At 42.3% G+C, this 19,695-nt stretch overlaps 1 protein-coding gene across 4 annotated transcripts in view; it reads right to left on the minus strand.

The window, feature by feature from the left end:
- Positions 1 to 19,695, minus strand: part of SLC17A5 (solute carrier family 17 member 5) — a 77,360-nt gene that overhangs the window by 15,504 nt on the left and 42,161 nt on the right. For 3 of the 4 annotated variants that reach the window (XM_074947988.1, XM_074947989.1, XM_074947987.1), the window contains exons 2-7: positions 12,465 to 12,661; positions 10,684 to 10,917; positions 9,948 to 10,035; positions 8,102 to 8,188; positions 6,175 to 6,293; positions 3,625 to 3,783 (exon numbers count right to left, since the gene is read on the minus strand). In XM_074947988.1, the coding sequence (XP_074804089.1) occupies positions 3,625 to 3,783; positions 6,175 to 6,293; positions 8,102 to 8,188; positions 9,948 to 10,035; positions 10,684 to 10,917; positions 12,465 to 12,661 (884 nt within the window). Of the gene's footprint in view, positions 1 to 3,624; positions 3,784 to 6,174; positions 6,294 to 8,101; positions 8,189 to 9,947; positions 10,036 to 10,683; positions 10,918 to 12,464; positions 12,662 to 12,894; positions 12,912 to 19,695 lie in introns of those variants that run through there. The other variant, XM_074947990.1, reaches the window with a different exon arrangement.

Genomic DNA, 19,695 nt, shown 5'->3' on the forward strand with positions numbered 1-19,695 from the left:
GACTTCAACTGGGCTGTAGCACAACTAAATCCTACATTGCAACAATGGTTTGTATTCTACTTCTCCTGAGAAGAAGGGGAAAAGGAATACCATGTTTTAAAAGGGATCCCATCAGATTAAAAAAAGTTGCCTAGATTTCAAAGAAAAGAGTTAATACTAATTTAAGATTATAAGAACAGCCATACTGGGTCAGACTAATGGTCCATCTAGCTTTGTATCTTGTCTTCCAACAGTGGCTAATGCCAGGTGCTTCAGAAGGAATGAACAGTTTCAAATTTAATAATTTTATTAAGATGTTGAAGTAAAGAGAAAATGGTACAGAGTTTCAGCATAGAAGTTTCTGGTTATCAGGGAATAAAGTACAGATTATCAAAGGGTGTGAAATTCGGTTTAGGAACGGGTGGCATAAGGAATACATAACCTGCAATCTCCCCGATTGGGGGTAAAAGTTTAATGGGTCAAAGTACAGACGTTGAGATATGGGGGTACGTTGTCCATATAATGGCTATGTTCAGGTGTGGAGTATAATGAGTGGATACGATGATGAGGATGGATTTACCCTCATTTGGTAGGATTTAATGTTCAGTGAGTTTATGGTTCCAGTTCATATGGTCCAATGGAAGAAGTCTCTCAGTCCCTTTCCCATAGTTGATGCACGATGTCGTACCGGCTCACACCTCCTGGTACTATCGGTGGCCGGTGATGTGTTCGATGTAGATGTCCCTGGACCATCGGATGGTGTCCGAGACCATGAGGCGCCGCATGAGCCGTGCGTAGCGTTGACCGATCCCACAGGTCTGCAGCACACGCTCGTTGCAGGGGTCCCAAGTGCCCAGGGCTCCGACAATCAGGGCATCCATCTGCATCTTGTAACCCTTTGCTCTCAGGGTGTCGACCGGGGGGGGGGGGGGGCGTATTTTTCCAGCTTACGAGCTCAGGCTTCGCAGAAGGCTGGGGTCCTGTTCTCAAAGGAGACCGTGATGTCGACGAGGATGATCTTTTTCTGGGCCTCGTCGGTGACTACCACATCAGGTCGCAACTGGCTGTCAGTACCGGGGATGGCGCAGTTCACAGCGACTTCCCCCAGGCGCGGTGCGATGGCTTTCACCAGGCGGTTCTGGATGGCGTTGTGGTGCAGCTGCCAGGCTCTGGAGTGGGGCTTGCAGCTGCACAGGACGTGGGGCAGGGTCTCGTTGGAGTAGCTGCACTTCCTGCAACGCTTGTCTCGGTTCCCATGGCGGACGGCTGCGTTGAGCGGGACGCAGTTGAGCCGGGCATGGTGGATGAACCGCTAGTCGGCGAAATGGGTGAAGCTGCCCCCGGCGAGGAAGTGGTTGCTGGTGTCCCACTTGCTGGTCAGTTCGAAGGCTTTACCCTGGTCCGGTTTACGCTTCAGGGTTTCCATGTACAGTGAGTGGATGGCTGCCTTCAGGGTCCTCTCCAGCATGCCCCTGGCGGGTAGGGTGGTGATGGTGTTGTCGTCAGACCTGATCTGCAGCACCAGGACTCCCAGCTCCTGGCGCTCCTTGCACCACTCCCAGCGGCAGCCGATGCGCTTCCCCAGGCGACGCGTGGCATTGCAAGCGCGGGACCACAGTGAAGCGATGTTGTGCCCGTCCCATCCCAATTCGCCATCCAGGGAACCGCTCAGGAAGCTGGAGGTGTCTTGGTTGGAGGGGGCTCTGCCGATCCGCTTCTTTGTTGCGTCATGGAGGGCGTTTGCTGTGATGTTCCTTACCATGGCGTCGGGACACGTCAGCAGGCGGAAAGCGTGGGTGATCACCGCAATGTCATACGGGGGACATTGGCACCACCATGCCTGTGGGCGATGTAGACCAGCTCGTTGCTGGCTCTCTGGGGAAGGAACAGCCACTTTTTCACCAGCTGCTGGACGATCTTGGCTGCCTTGTTGAGGGGTACCTTTGCCACGATGGATCCCCTTAGGATGAATGAGATGCGGGGGATCAGGAAGGTGTTCAGGGCGTTTATCTTCTGCCACGGTGCTAGCAAGGAGGCGTCGATCTTGGCGGCATCCTGCAAGATCTCCTGGATGGTGTCCTCGGGTGTCTGCTGGACATGGAAACCCGTCGGCGTGCTGAGGTGCTGGTACGCTTTCCCCTCTGCCAGGGGGATGATGGGCTCGCCCTGGATCTGGAACCCTGTCGTCTGCACCGAGTCCCTTTTTGCTATACCTGCACACCAAACCCCCCCCTCCCCTTTTTTGTTTTACCATTTCTCTCTCTTTTTTTGTTGTTGTCAGGTGGAATACCCATCAACCCCTCTTCCACACACACCTACACACCTGCCACCTAACCAAACAAAAAAACAAAAAAACAACAATTCCACCTCAAAGAGAAACTGACTATGCTGGGGAAACTATGAAACTGACTGCACACAAAGCACTAACAAATACACAACAAAAATAAGCTCAAAAGAATTCAGAGAAAATGTATTTTCCCAACTAATCTTTCAATTACAGTAATCTTAGATGTTCTAGTAACAGGTAAAAAATTCCAACAGAAAAAGGGATTTGGTAGTAGGTGCCTAGGGCCCTACCAAATTCACAGTTCATTTTGGTCAATTTCACAGTCATAGGATTTTAAAAATTTTAAATGTCATGATTTCAGCTATTTAAACCCGAAATTTCACGGTGTTGTAATTGTAGGGTCCTGACCCAAAAAAAAGAGATGTTATGGGGTCCACAAGGCAGCAGCGTTGCCTTCAGAGCTGGGCAGCTGGAGAGTGGCGACTGCTGGCTGGAAGCCCAGCTCTGAAGGTAGTGCAGAAATAAGGGCGGCAATATCGCAACCCCCTGAAATACCCCTGCGGCCTCCCTGCAACTCCCTTTTGGGTCAGGATCCCCAATTTGAGAAACAGTGGTCTCCCCTGTGAAATCTGTATAGTATAGGGTAAAAGCACACAAGAGACCAGATTTCACGGGGGGGGGGGGGGGAAGAGGGGGGGGAACGACGACGACACATGGACCAGATTCCATGGTCCGTGACGCCGTTTTCCATGGCCATGGATTTAGTAGGGCCCTAGAGATGCCCCTTTAACCAAGTCCCTTGGCACAGAAAATATTACAGTGTAGATAGGATCTCAGATGTAACCATTTAGTCCCAGAGATATACATTTTATTAGCTGATACTTCACTATTTTCTAACTGCACTTGTAGCCTCCTCTTTTTCCTCAGATTCATGTCACTTTCAGTACACTGATTCTTCCTTCCTCTGTCGGGGCTAAGAAATCATGAGAAGTATTTATTCAGGAATTCTATTTGCTCCCCTTCCCTGTTCCACTGTGCTCCTACTTTGTCCTTTTCTTAAAAAAAAACCAAAACAAAAAAAATTCTTTGACAGAATGCAAACAAAAACAAACAGTGGAGAGAGAGTGCAATTAAGCAATGTTAGTAGCTATGGAATGATTTAATGGACATCAGCAGGAAAAATTCAGTGTGTGGAGACTAGCGATGACATGTCAATGACAATCTGGGGTAGAATCCAAGCTTCCCGACTGAGTACCCTGTTCTAAACACCAGACTGTATCACCACTCTACTACACAGAGGAAAACTAAGTCATGAACTATAACAGGAAATGGATTGGAATATTTGTGTTTTATCTCACCTCTTGTGCATCAAATCGCAAGATCTCCTTCATGTACGTAGGCAATAGTGTGAGAAGAGTGTAGAAAGTCCAGTTATAAGAAAAGTGTGCCACAACAATAGCCCAGAGTGGAAGGGATTTCAGCATGGGTTCCCACGGTACAGACTTCTGAGTAGAAAGCTAGGAAAATGGAGGGAAATAATCAGGACAACTCCTAGGAATATTTATTCTAGACGTTTTGACCCTTACCTAAATCTGATTATTTTGCATTCTGAAGAGCACATTCAAAGTCAGCCTGAATCCTTAGATGTGTTCTCTTTATTGCTAATTATAGTAACCGAACGAAACAAAATTTGACAAATTAGGAAGCAAATGGAAAGTCAAATCTATTATGGAGTCACTTATTATGCCATATTTTTTGCCTTTATATTTAAAAAGCTATTGCAGCTGAAACCCTACCGAAACGAATAATAAAAAAGTGGGTTTATTCCCTCAATTACTTTGGTATGTAGGTGTAACATTATCTGATTAAACTATAACCACATAGATTGTTGCTACCACTGTTATACAATTGCAACAAATCTTGTACAAAATGTGGCATGTAAGATGTCTATGGAAACATTATGATTCACTGAATATGATTATGCTATTTGTATGCATGTATCGTTTTTGTAGCTGAAGTTAGGAATATTAACTATATACCTGTATTTCTAAGGTGTTTGCTTCTGGGTAACACCAATAAGGTGTTTAGCCAGCACACTGTGAAGGAACTATTCAAGTAGAATGGCCCATTAAAGAACACTTAACTTACAATGGAAGACGTCTATCTACTCCTAATGGACTTTCCCCGCTATCACTAAGAGAAGTCATGCATGGACATGTGACTTACTCATGTGACTCCAAACTCCATCTTTTACCTGTAATTTTCCACAGTAAGAACAACGGGATTCCCTTTCCTTGAGAGAAGATATAAAAGGTGCTGAAAACATCTCCATTTTGCCCCTTTCCTGCTCAAGCCTCTGGACTATGGACTTATACAAATGGGAACATTCTAACCAAGGGACTGAGGTCCTTCCAATGATTTGGAAGCAACCAGAGACTTGACTTAAGCCAGCAGTTTATTCTATCACTGCTATAAGCCTGAACCAAGAACTTTGAAATTATTATATGTATTTGATTCCTTTAACCAATTTTAACTCTCACCTTTCTTTCTTTTTATAAATAAACCTGTAGATTTTAGATACTAAAGGATTGGCAACAGCATGATTATTGGGTAAGATCTGAGTTATATATTGACCTGGGTGCATGGCTGGTCCTTTGGAATCAGAACCACATTTTATTTGATGAAATTGGTTTTAAGTCATCTTTAAGTCTAGTGTTTTTGGTGGTGATACAAGGACTGCCATGCCTAAGGAAACTGCTTTTCTGACTTCTTGTTAGCCAGTGTGGTGAAACAGAAGTTTACTTTTGTTGCTGGTTTGGTATATCTTATGGGAGAATAACCACCAGTTTTGGGGTGTGTCTGCCTATTTCTCAGCAGTTTGTCCTGAATTTGGTATTCTCAGTTTTGACCCACAAAGGCATGGTTACAGCAGGCAAAACTCTTATTTTTTTCCATGTTCAGGCTTCATTGAAAAAGCACTAAACACATATAGGACAAGGAAAAATGTTCCTCTATTTGGTATGTTGCAAACGGACAATGATTTCAAGTAGTTTTGGAATCAGAATTTTTTTCTGAATGTTTGTCCTCCTGCAACAACTTAATTACTCCCTCCTTACTGCTATCAACAATTAGGGACTTAAAATCACTCCTCAAACACATGTGAACCGAATCTCTCCTATTCTGAGATCTTGAGCATTGAGAGCACCATAGACTCTCAACAGATAATGCTTGCATGTCTTGTAGTTAATAATCATTGCTGCACTGTGGAACACTTACCTTGAAGGATCCTGACATCTCCAGTTCCGCGCCTGTCCTGGGAGTGTGAGTACACGAGTGTGACACCCCCCCGCCCCTTTTATTTTGACCTTAGCTATCAGAATAATAAACGTGCTGCTTTCTGCCAAACTCTGGTGGGTCACTAGTCCTCCCTAAGTTTACTAGCTGGCCCAATTTCGGGTAACAAATTATACATACCCTACACTGTCCAGGCAGAAAAAGGTATGTTGTAATGCAAATCAATGCACTAACAGGAGACCCATGTTGCTAGAAAATTTGGATGGCGTGCACCTGTGTATGTTGTCATACTGCATTCACCTTTTGGGGATATTTAAAAAATTAACATGCATTCACATTACTTTTTGATTAAACATAGTCAAGGGTAAACTTGCTTTTTTTCCCCCCCAGGTATCTCTCTTTTAATGACTAATGATTGTTTCTCACTGATCTAACAGTCCAGTATCTTAACATCCTTTGTTTTATTTGACTTTTTTTATTAACGTTTACTCAGTTGCTTCAGATTAAGAATGTTGATCTAAACTTCAATTTTTCCTTCAACATTATGGCAGGTCTTGTCCCTCAGTAGCTCCTGTTCTTATTTAAATAAGAAAACCGGCATCAAAGCTACATACCTGATCTTTGAGGGAAGAAAGTATATATTCCCTTTCAGTGGGAGAGATTCTTCTGTGAGTTTCCGGAGTATCACTCACCAACCAGATCCAGAAGAGGAACCAGAATACTCCAAGTGCACCTTCCATTGAAAATAAATAAATAAAAGCTGCACATTAAATTGAAGAAAGCCCTCAGGTACTACACAGATACAAACACTTAGAACCACAAAGTGGGGAAATGATTCTCAAGCAAATAAAAATGGTATTAGACTGTCTGGGCCAAACTCTACCCTCATACCAACAGTCCCTCAGCTGTAGGTGAAGACAGAGAATGGACCTTAACATTTAGTGTGGGCAAGGATTCATATGAATGACCTAGTATGGAGACATCTTCAAAGTGACCTTATTTGCAATAACGGTAAATAATGAATCTGTTGTCAGTCCACTACATGCAACAGCTCCAGGACAAGGTATCTGGATGACACAGGAAGGAAGTAACATATACATAAAAGAAATTTTAATCTAAAAAATACAGAAGATGCACAGTTATGAAAAGCCCAAGTGATAGTATACCTATTTTTTAAAATATAAAAATAGTAAACTAGGGTTGTGTTAAAAAATGTTAAACAACAACAATAATAAAATTGGCAGTAGCAGCAATAAATACTACACTATAAACTATGGAAAACCGTTTCTGTGGTGGAATACCAGATCACAGCAGTACTACTCAGTTGTATTTGTTTTTATATAACAAAAATGTTATATAAAACAAATACACTTTCCACTAGTTCAGGGGTTCTCAAACTGGGGGTTGGGACCCTTCAGGGGTTGTGAGATTATTACATGGTGGGTTGCGAGCTGTCATTGGGGAGTCTCCACCCCAAACCCCAGGATTTATAATGGTATTAAATATATAACAAAGTATTTTTAATTTATAAGGGGTCAGCAGTACAAAAGTTTGAGAACCACTGCACTAGTTTATCCACGTTTTGTTTTGCTTGGAGGTTAGGGTTGGTGGTCTTTTTTAGGAACATGAAATCAGGAGCTGTTTAATACTTCGTAATTTATTCCTGGTCTTCTCTCCCAAATATAAGGTAGATTTGGAAGTAGGACAGATGCAGGGGAAGGGCTGTTGAAAGCCCTTGAACCTGTGGTGGTCATCTCAAATACATTCTCTCTTTCCTTGAGGTGTGTGCACTGAGCCGTTATCAGCTTTTAGGATGTGATTCTCAGTAAGACGACTGCATCCCACCTTTCAAGGCATTCTTTAGTGAATCCCTAGCTCAACTCCTGTGGCTTTGCTAGCGAAACTCTGAAAGTTTCACATTGTAAATGAAGAACACATGCAAGTTACTTTTGAGAAGGTCTTCAGCTAAGAAGACCATGTTCCAGGGATCAAAGTTAACTCAATTTCACACAGCAAACAAGAACTTAAAGTCTTAGGTTTTTCTAAATTGATTGACCTCAGACTATTTGTTGGGTAACAGCATTTAGCCCAATTTAAGGACAAATTTGCTTACTGAAGGCATAGTTTACAGCCTCCTACAGGAATTTACTTGTATTAAAGGCGGCAGTTTCTCTGAAGAATCAAGCAACAAGGGAAGCAATGTTTTAATGTTTTGGGAAGTCTGGATCAGAATAAAAATGTGTTTAGAAGCTTTGAAACAATAAGCCTTATATTTCTCCTGGGAAATATATAATATATATAATTATATTTTCCCTCAGGAAGTCCTTGTGAATCACTGTTCTTGTAAAGCAGGGGAAGTGCCTCTAGATTTCCCATGATGGAAAATGTCACTGCATCAGCAGCTTCAGAATATGGACAAGCACATCTTTAGAAGTATTTGATCTCTTATTTGTAATCCTAAGGTAAGAGGTGTCACAGAAATGGAAAAGGAAATCTTCACTAGAGGAGTATGTTTGGAATTTAAAAAGTCCAAATACTTACCAAATATGTAGAATACATAAATCCAGTTCACATAGTAGCAAATTAAGCCAGACAATGGAAGAGACACAACTGTTCCTAACTGTGCACCTAGAAGAAAACAGTTTGTTTTTCAATTTACCAAATACACATGTAAGTGGCATATGGATTGATCCAAGAAAACATACAACGGCTGGAATTACCAGTCAGATTTTGTTGTTGCTGCACTGATTTACCAAAAGGAAGTTTGCAGATAAATATTTTCACCACCACTAGAGGGCTGTCATTTCAGCTACTGTAACTGCTTCAATAGAATGAAAAAATGGAATTGTAAAGACTCATAACATTCAACACTACCAATGAAAGATCTATGAAAGAGTGAGAAATATAGGTGAGTTCCTGGCCTATTACTGATCTCTGATAAACTGGAGGGCTCCAAATGTGAAATGGAGGCATATTAAAAACATAGTTTGACTCTGAAAAGTGACAGCATACAAAGGGCACTTTTCTTAGTCAAAGATCTGTTCCCTACAAATCTTCTGAGTCACATCTACTGATTCCCCGACTCGGTTTTTACTGCTCTGAACTGCTCATAGCTGTGCTGCCTTTGCATGCCTAAGGATGTGAAAGCTGGACAGTATTCCCATAATCAACAGAACTGTTAACTAGGTTCCATTTGCAGGGCCACCGTCTGCTCTCAGTTATGCAAGGCAAATCCTATTAACCTCAGTAGGATTGTGCAGATAACAGAAGAATTTCATGTGCAAAGCTATTACTGGTGATGCTTCATGAGCAGGAAAGAACTTTTCTTGACTTTCCAATCCAAGATTCAGGTCAAAGAGACGGCAGTTAGGAGGCAAAAAGCCATCATAGTATTTGTAAACTAAGGAAATCTAACCTGGGAATCATTTAAACACAATCAGTACAGAACCTCAAAACGTCATTTTACAAGATCACTTTCCAAACCTAGTCTGAAACCAGCAGATATCATTGTGTTGATCTGTTGGTCAGACAGGTTCGAAAAGTAAGAACAGCTTAAGGTGTCCGAACTGTGTTCTCGCTGAAACAGGGCAATATTAAGAGATCACGTTCACACTGGGAGAAAGCTTCAACCACAAACTGGCTAATTAAACAAAATACAACATTCACATAAAACACACATCAAAATAATAATTCCATGGATAGTTAAATGGGAACTATATCTTACTTTAACATTAAGTGTTGACAAAAGAAAATAAGCCCAAAAATCACAGGCCTGCCAAGAATGAAAATATGAACAAAGAAGAAAATAGATTGTTCTCTGAATTTACACCTGGTGTCTTAAGGTGTCTTATCCAGCATCGTTCCTGCCCACTGAACAGGGTTTGCAATTGACAGACTGATTCTCCTCTCACTTATACACCTTGCTTACGCCATTGTAACTTTGTTAACTTCTTTGGACTCTATCGACTCTCAAAAATTCTCTCTTTTTACTCTTGCCTGTGACCATCTTTCCTCCTTGGTTCCTGAATGTTTTAGTTTATTTATTATACAGCGTCTTTGCAGCATAATTTTCAGTCATTTGTTGCATCATTGTATATAACATAAGTATGTTAAAATGTTTTAGGACCACAGAGACAAGTTGTACTGCACTGTACTTTCATGTGTGGAGCAAATAGTAAGGAGAGTCTTTATCTTGTTATTATGGGCTATTTTCTTAAGTCATTATCCTGAAGACACATTTGAGAACAGACATCGAAAGAGTAAACAATAGCTTGCATAATGAGGGTAAATTATGTTTTTAACTAGATACACAAATAGTTTTTAAAAGCGTTAATAGACTAAACATTTATAAGCTTGTTACCAATCTGGACATTTCATTCTCTTTCACCTGCATATGAAATGCTAAGGAGCTTGCTGCGTTCCAGTGGTGGAGCCCAAGACGACCACATGGCATGCATAGCAGGAAAGGTGACACCCTGGAAAACAATTTTTTTATTCTGTTGAAATATATGGTAATTCCAGAATTATCTACTCAAACTTTCATGTGCCAATTAAATCATATACTTCGGAACAGCAGCACAACCTATTAGTCTCATGAATCAACGAGAAGCTGTTTTGACAAAAAATGCACACGGGCAGTTAGGCAGAATTAAGCTTTTGCTTGTGAATATACCTTTTGCACGAAGAGGATGTAAAAGTACACATAAAATAACTCTCTTTATAACTCACTCTTGGTTTCCCATATGCTAGGCAGGGGTTCTCAAACTTCATTGTACCGCAACCCCCTTCTGCCAACAAAAGTTACTACGCAACCCCAGAAGGAGGGGACCGAAGCCTAAATCCACCCAAGCCCCACCGCCTGGGCAGTGGGGCCAAATCCAAATCCCAAGAGTTTCAGCCCCAGGCAGGGGGCCCATAACCTGAAGCTCTTGGGCTTCGGTCTTGGGCAGCAGGGCTCGGGCTTCAGCCCCAGCCCCCAGCAAGACTAACGCCAGCCCTGGGGACCCCATTAAAATGGGGTCCCGACCCACAGTTTGAGAACTGCTGTGCTAGAAGAACTATACTATTTTGATACAGGAAATGACTAATTTGGATTAAGGGTAAGACAAGACAATTTGGTGTACCTCTCCGAGCCCCTCCAAGGCTCTGACTGCTATGAGGTATCCAACCCCCAAGTCTGCCGCTAAGGGAGTGAACAGAGTGAAGACAGCGGTACCCAGGATGCCAAACCCCAGCAACAGCTTCCCTCCTATTTTACGTGCAAAATATCCACCAGGAATCTGAGTAATGATGTAGCCATAGAAAAAGGAACCAAGAATCCATCCTTGAGTATCCGCATCCCAAGAATACTTTTTCCCCTGAGGAAGGAAAAAAGAAAAGGGCTTAACTAACACTCTTTCTGCATCATGCAATACTTAATATCCAGCAAAGAATGTAATTAAACCATGGTTCATTATTTAGTCCTGATGGCTAAACTTTGAAGGTCTCAATGCATTTCATCTTGGCCTTTACTCAGGCAGACAGTTTTTGGAATAGGCATAGCCTGATGCAAGCCAAAATGCAAAGAGATAGAAGGAAAGGAAAATAGAGGTGAGACAAAAAGATTATATGGGGCAGGACAAGCAGCAGACAGAAAAGCAGACAAACGTATACAGGAGCAGCAAGGTTACGCAAAGGAGAATGTTACGAGTCCACTAAATTCAAGAAGAGACAGGGTTGCACTAGTGTGTGTGTGTGTGTGTGTGAGAGATCAGAGTAACGGGATGGGCAGATGACCTTAGTAGAAGACTGGAGGACAGAGCGGTAAAAGAAGAGACCAGAGAGGTGAATTTTACAATTATAAAGGTAAGAGATGGAATGGCACTGACAGATGCAGAGGTGGTAGTTTTGGAGAGCATGAGACATAGAAGTTCTGAATCATCATTAATTATTTCTGAGAATCCAAGGGTACGCCAGGCACTTCAAAGAAACAAGGAGGGAATCTGGTCCCTGCCCCAAACAGCTACTGGTCTAAATTCAGTCACGACTCAATAAGCAAGTCCTAAATGAGTCAAAAAGGTGAGTCAGGATGAGTTTTACACTAATAAGATGCATAGTTGTCAGTTAAGACACGCACACATTTTCATGGGCCCTCAACTTTTTTTATTTTTTTAAATCAACTCATTTCTCATAGGAAATATGACAAAGTTTCAAGGAAGAGGTTCAGTGAAGAGAGATGGCTTGGCAAATCGGTGTTCCAGGGGAGAATGGAAAAAAAGCAGAGATATGGAAAAGAGTAGGAAACAGAAAGGAAAAGTCAATGTGTTTTTTAGAAATAGATCAGGGAAGGTAGTTTCAAAGGTCAGAGAGAGGGGAGCAAAGAAAGAGGATGGATATGAAGGACCAACCAGAATTGTGAGAGAGATCATAAGTGAAGAGATAAAGAATATTATGTATGCAGTAAAGATCTAATGAAACTTGTCCCTTTCATTAAAACAAAATTTCATACGAAGTCAAGACTATGAAAAACAGATGTAGCTTAATAATATGGCAGAGACACTGAGTTCTCAATTGCTCTGATGCAGATACAACAGGAAATGTCCACTTCACACACACAATTCAGAGTGAGTCATATTAGACCTACAAGGTCAGTGTAGCCATTTTGCTAAGTATAGTTTAGAACGGATGTAATATAGTCTGTCCTTTAGGACAGCACAACATTATTCACCTAAGGTCTCAGAATAGTTCTAAAAGAGCCAATCTATATTCTGAGAAGGTCTGCTGGTAAAAAAAACAAAACAAAAGCAAAACAGTGCACCGCTCCTCTACTGTTAATAGAGCAGTTAAACATGAAACATCAAACTCAATCGTAGCATGCTGTTGAAAATAACATCACATATTTTAGAAAACATATATTAAATCCTACCGTTGTATTCCGAGGTATGTTTAGGGCAGAAGAATGTTCTGGACACACTTTGGAAGTTGTATTCTTCGCTAAACTTGTATTAGGTTCTACCATGTCTACAAGAGCAACGCTTAGATTCACACGTAATGCATACAACAGGAAGAATCCAAAAAAGGCCAGTAATGCTAAATTGTAGCGAGCAGAGCAGCATGTAGGCACTGCAATAAGAGATTTTTAGAAGTTATTTGCTGCAAAAAAGGATAAAAAGCATTTTATTCATGATAACTTGGATATTTATATATAAGAAGTGAGAAAACAAGTTTATTTACCCTGAAAAACATATTTTAGATATTGAGTGACTGAGTGGGAGTGGGAAGAAAAGTTTTTGATCTAGTTCCCTGCTGATATGTAAACCTCTCCCACACATAGTGGCAGTTAAAAGCATATATACCTATTGGTCAGAGGGCTGATCCTCAAGCGTAAATGTTGTGCAAGGTTTTTACAAAGGGGATTTAGCAGCATGGTTACAAAGGTTTCAAGAGGTCTTCTGAAACATGGTTATTCAAACTGAAACTTCACAATAAAAAAAAACAAGATTAGTGGCAAGTATGCTATACACTTGAAAATGTGTGCAGTATCCTGTTTCTCTTTGTGACTTAAGATACACTCCTGAAGTGCTGCTACAGAATGGCCACCATGGGGTTCCATGTTTATCACATCTCTATAGCTTCCAGGACAAATTTTGCTCTAAATGTTACTCTGTAACAAGGTGAGATTTCTAACTCTCCAATGAACTCAAGCCTTGGATCTGGAAGTCAAGCAGGTTCTGCCTTTCACAAGGACTAATATAGGTTCTGTAGAGAACGTGGCATTGTCAACAGAATTGAAAATGTGACCTGTGAAAGTCCAGCTCACGTTCTCAATGCTGATGGGATTGAAGAGCAATAAAAATGTATCTTTTGGATCAGTAAAGTGAAAAGATCTGATTGCCACCCATGGAAAAAAATCTTACCCTCTCCTTTACAGCTAGAGAGATATCTCCAGCAGCTCAAATTGTGCAACCCCTATACACCCAGCATTAGATAAAATAATTTTTTGGCTACGTACACTATGGAAATTGGGGACTACTCACCTTCCTTAAGCCAGACAGATACGCGTGGGAGAATTCTGAGCTACTGTGTGCACACACAATTAATGAGCTGTGCATATTTTTATTTTTTTGTGCAGAAAAAAGTTTCTGCTGAAATGTTGATGCAGTTCCACCTTATGCCCACCTGAGGGCGTTGTGGTGATAGAACACAGTAGCAGCTCCTGGCCAGCTAGGGAAGAGAAAGGTGCTGTGATGAAGGCAGGCTCTGTCAGGCCAGGTCAAGAGATGGGGGCTATGGGGAGACAGACAGCATTGGGTGCTGGGGGGTGTCAGACAGGGACTTATAAGGGCTAGTAGGGGAGGACAGACTGGTGCAGGGGCTGAATGGGAATGGAAATGCAGGGCTATACGGTGACGGAGGAAGGGGTGCAGAGCTACATAACGACAGGAGAGTGGCTAAGTGGGGGCACAGAGACACATGGGGAGAAGTGGAGGGGGTACAGGGACACAGGGACGGGGGATGCTTGAGTAGGGGCACAGAGACACATGGGGATGGGGGGCTGTCTCAGTGGGGGTGGGTGGACAAGTGGTACAAGGACACATGGAGGTGCAGGAACACATGGGGACAGGGACAGATGTGCCTGACTGAATGGGAGAGGCTAGGGGTCAGCCAGCATGGAGGAAGCTCCCTAACAATCCCTTCTCACCCCCCATAAAAACCTGTTCCATATTTTTCCCACCCATACCCAACAACCCTACAAGTTCACACCCCAGGGTCCCTCCCAGCAATTTACTTCCCCCTCCCTCAGCTCCTTCGTTATCCCTGACTCGTCCAAGCCTCTGCACTGCTTCTGAGGGGTGCAGGAAATACTGCTCTGTATTGAGGTTTAAATGAATTATTACTCAGAGTTGTGTATTAATATGCCTAATAAGGAATCTATTTGTCAAAAAAAATTTCCTGAATCTTTTTTGTTGTCTGTATTGTTACACATACTTGCTGACAGATATTTTGAAATAAATGACCAAAAATAATTGAAACTGGTGTGATTATACTGTGTTATTTTGACAAATAAAATATGCAGAGTTTTAAAATAGTGTGCAGAATTTTTAATTTTTTGGCAGCGCAGAATTCCCCCAGGAGAAGACAGACCAAATGATATACAGTTATAAACATGAGAACGTCTCCAATTATTAGTTATTAGATTGAATACTTTAAAATATTATACGAAATATATTTTATTATATTAAATATATACTAATAAAGCTAGAATATTTAATTTCAAGATACATGGCAATTTGATTTTTAAAATAAATCTAATATTCACTCTCTCATTTTGTTCTGAGAAACATTTGCTAAGTAGGCCAATTGCCTGGGTGACTTTATGAAACGTGACTTAGAAATGAACTTGACCAAGTCCAGCTGGCTCCCCAGCTCTAGTGGGAAGGGTTCCTGATGAAAGCAGAACTTGCTGGAGACCATACAAATCAGAAAACAGCAAGTACATTAGATATCTGAGCCAAAGATGCTTTGCTGCCTTTTGAAAAATAGGTAGGGCTAAGAGAGGAACTTTACCAGCTCCTAAGGGAAAGGGGCACTGAGTCTGGGATGGATCTAGATATAAATTTGAGCTGAATCAAAGGACTGATGCTGAGACACCGATTCCAGCATTTGGCATCAGCAGCCAAGCGAGCAGGAAAGCTGGTTCTTGTCCCCCTGGGATGATTGGTGGACTTGGATACCATGATGGCCAACTACCAGGACACTGAAGAGGACACCATGGCTCTAATGGTTCATGACACCAATACTGCCAATAGGTAGCAGAATGAGCCAAAGATGAGCTGAACCCCAGAAAGGATCCTGAGAAGCCAGGCCTCTCCCAGAAACCCCACTTCACCCTGATCCCTCTCTTCCCCATCCAGGGGTCCCCCCCCTTCCCCAATCTGACTCCCCCCCCCGACACTTCTCTTCCCAGCAATCCCACCACAACCATCAGCCAGAACCCCTCTTTTCCCTCCCAGGTTCCCCACCACCACCCTGACCTGCCACTTGTTTTTTTTTTCATTTGTAGCTTACAAATTTTAAAAAAATCACCAGCACCCCTGGGCCAAAATAAATTTGATGAGGTTCAACAAGGACAAGTGCAGAGACCTGCACTTAGGACGGAAGAATCTCATGTACTGCTACAGACTAGGGACCGAGTGGCTAGGCAGCAATTCTGCAGAAAAGGACCTAGGGGTTAGAGTGGACGAGAAGCTGGATGAGAGTCAACACTGTGCCCTTGTTGCCAAGAAGGTTAACGGCATTTTGGGCTGTATACGTAGGAGCACTGCCAGCAGATCGAGGGACGTGATCATTCCCCTCTATTCGGCATTGTTGAGGCCTCATCTGGAGTACTGTGTCCAGTTTTGGGCCCCACACTACAAGAAGGATGTGGAAAAATTGCAAAGCATCCAGCTGAGAGCAACAAAAATGATTAGGGGGCTGGAGCACATGACTTATGAGGAAAGGATGAGGGAACTGGGATTATTTAAAATGAGGAGTACTTATGGCACCTTAGAGACTAACAAATTTATTAGAGCATAAGCTTTCGTGGGCTACAGCCCACTTCATCGGATGCATAGAATGGAACATATAGTAAGATTATTATATATATATATATATATATATATATATACATATACACACACACACAGATAAGTTGGAAGTTACCATACAAACTGTGAGAGGCTAATTAGTTAAGATGAGCTATTATCAGCAGGAGAAAAAAAGCTTTTGTAGTGATAATCAAGATGGCCCATTTAGACAGTTGACAAGAAGGTGTGAAGATACTTAAGGAAATATGACAGGTTTCAGAGTAACAGCCCTGTTAGTCTGTATTCGCAAAAAGAAAAGGAGTACTTGTGGCACCTTAGAGACTAACCAATTTATTTGAGCATAAGCTTTCGTGAGCTACAGCTCACTTCATCAATAGATTCAATATGTGTAATGACCCAGCCACTCCCAGTCTATTCAAACCCAAGTTAATGGTATCTAGTTTGCATATTAATTCAAGCTCAGCAGTTTCTCGTTAGAGTCTCTTTCTGAAGCTTTTCTGTTGCAAAATTGCCACCCTTAAATCTTTTACTGAGTGGCCAGAGAGGTTGAAGTGTTCTCCTACTGGTTTTTGAATGTTATGATTCCTGATGTCAGATTTGTGTCCATTTATTCTTTTGCGTAGAGACTGTCTGGTTTGGCCAATGTACATGGCAGAGGGGCATTGCTGGCACATGATGGTATATATCACATTGGTAGATGTGCAAGTGAATGAGCCCCTGATGGAGTGGCTAATGTGATTAGGTCCTATGATGGTGTCACTTGAATAAATATGTGGACAGAGTTGGCATTGGGCTTTGTTGCAAGGATAGGTTCCTGGGTTACTGTTTTTGTTGTGTGGTGTGTGGCTGCTGGTGAGCATTTGCTTCAGGTTGGGGGGCTGTTTGTAAGCGAGGACTAGTCTGTCTCCCAAGATCCTACTGTATTTTCCACTGCGTGCATCCGATGAAGTGGGTTTTAGCCCATGAAAGCTTATGCCCAAATAAATTTGTTAGTCTCTAAGGTGCCACAAGTACTCCTCGGTTTTTTGGGGTTTTTTTGTTTGCTGATACAGACTAACACAGCTACCACTCTGAACCCTGGGATTATTTAGTCTGCAGAAGAGAAGAATGAGGAGGGATTTGATAGCTGCTTTCAACGACCTGAAAAGGGGTCCAAGGAGGATGGATCTAGACTGTTCTCGGTGGTAGCAGATGACAGAACAAGGAGTAATGGTCTCAAGTTGCAATGGGGGAGGTTTAGATTGGATATTAGGAAAAACTTTTTCACTAGGAGGGTGATGAAGCACTGGAATGGGTTACCTAGGGAGCTCGTGGATAAAATGCTGAGATAAAAGACAAGAATGAATACAATTTAAAGTATTCCCAGGACAAGAAAACACATTCAAACAAGTATTTTTTGGTAAGAAATCTAGAAGAGACAACATTTGTGAAAGACTGAATTATGGACCAATTAAAAACATATCTGATACAGGGTAGAATAAATGTTAAGAATAAATTCTAAGATATACATCTTTAAAAGTAAGTTGAACTTACGCCTCCTGCCAAAATCACTAACTTTCAAAAGCATGGCCACTAGACCAGAACATGGACTAATCAATCATAGAGGAATGGGAAAGAGAGGTAAGAGTTGAAAAAAATCAACTGTTGTGTGGCTAGATCAGAGGTGGGCAAACTATGGTCCGTGGGACCATCATGCCCGGCCCTTGAGCTCTCGTCCGGGGAGGCTAGCCCCAAGCCCCTCTCCTGCTGCCTCAGCTCGACACTCCTGCCAGGCAGCGTGGCTGGCTCCGGCTGGGCGGCATGGCTGCGAGCTCCTGCTGCTCTGAGAGGCATGGTAAGGAGGGGGCGCGGAGTGGGACGGTTGGATAAGGGGCAGGAGGTCCCAGGGGGCAGTTGGATGCGGGGGGAGATGGGGGGGCGGTCAGGGGATGGGGAGCAGGGGTGTGTGGATAGGGGTTGGGGCAGTCAGGGGAAAGGAGGGGTTGGATAGGGGGTGGGGTACCGGGGGGCAGGGTGTGGATAGCAATCGGGGCAGTTAGGGGACAGGGAGCTGGGGGGGGTTAGATAGGGGCTGGGATCTCGGGGGGCGGTTAAGGGTGGGGGTTCCAGGAGGAGGTGGTCAGGGGACAAGGAGCAGGGGCGGTTGGATGGGTCGGGGGTTCTTGGGGGGGGGGCAGTCAGGGGGCAGGAAGTGGGAGGGGTTGGGGGCCAGGCTGTTTGGGGAGGCACAGCCTTCCCCATCTGGCCCTCTATACAGTTTCGCAACCCTGATGTGGCCCTCGGGCCAAAAAGTTTGCCCACCCCTGGGTTAGACCTTCAAAGCAACATTTGCAGAAAAAAAGGTAATAGAGGAAGAACAGAAACTGCAGACCTGCTTACTCAAAAACAATGGATTACAGTAGTGAATAACTAAAATTATACAATGAGCAGGACACAAGGAGAAAATAATCTTCTCTGCAGACATACCAGAGTGTACACTTCACACTTCGTGGGAAGCATTTAGTATTATAAGACAGGCTCATCAAAGAAATCTGGAAACATACCAGGGAAATATATTGCTACTTTGCTAGAGGAATGTGAACTGATGCCCAATGTTTATAGATAGAAGTTTCAAGGAGTTAAATAAATAAATAAATAAGGATTATGCTGAATTTGTAAAAGGTTGTAGGACAATGGGTGGCTAAGTCTGGAGCTAATGGAAACTTTATCAACAGTGCACATGAAATGTAAGTGTAGACTGGTGACCACCACCTCAAAATGCTGTGCCGGGGTATACTGATCACTTCTTTTTTCTGCATATATTAAAAATTTAAATACAAAAGAAAAAACTAAAACTTCAGTGCAAAAGATAAACACAGGTCAATCTTTACCAGGATGTGATCATTCTGAAAATCTTATTTTTAAAACAGTATTTGAAAGAGGCACATCTCATTTTTAAGTGAGATCAAGGAGTATAATTGAGATGTATTGGGGACTTAAAAAATAATTCTTCAGGAAGTCCCCAGTGTGCAAAACTAGTCAAGCAACTTTATCCTCTCTCAAATTGCTTTGGAAGCAATAGGTCCTTAATATAAATTGATTGATCATGACAGTTTCCAAAGAATGAGTACAACTGTGGCTAAATCTGTTTAGACATCATGGTTAATAGAAAGGTTAAACAAATGATAGTAATGGAAGCTTCACATTTTTATGATCTAACACTCCCTTGGAAATGTAGGTTAATTGGAATTTCTATTACTCTTCCTTTAGAAATAAAGTCTGGAAAATGAATGCACTATACAAAACTAAGAAATTAAGGTGAGGGAACCTAATAAACATATGACTCCACCATACAGTTTTAAGTTGTAAACTTCTCACCATATATTTTGCTTAACATATAGATCAACAGGTAGATGCATTATTTGAGAATGCTTGATCAGGTAGTCTGTCATAAACATACAGCTAAGGGTAGCATAAAAGCCCTCTGTTAGGGGGCTTATTCCTTCACCCACCTACTTCCCTGGTTCTTCTCGCATGAACAGAGAGCAACAATACCCGAAGTCCAAAGGTGCAAACAATTCGATGTTT

Source organism: Natator depressus, chromosome 3 (genome assembly GCF_965152275.1).
Source record: "Natator depressus isolate rNatDep1 chromosome 3, rNatDep2.hap1, whole genome shotgun sequence".
Taxonomy (NCBI): Eukaryota; Metazoa; Chordata; order Testudines; family Cheloniidae; genus Natator; species Natator depressus.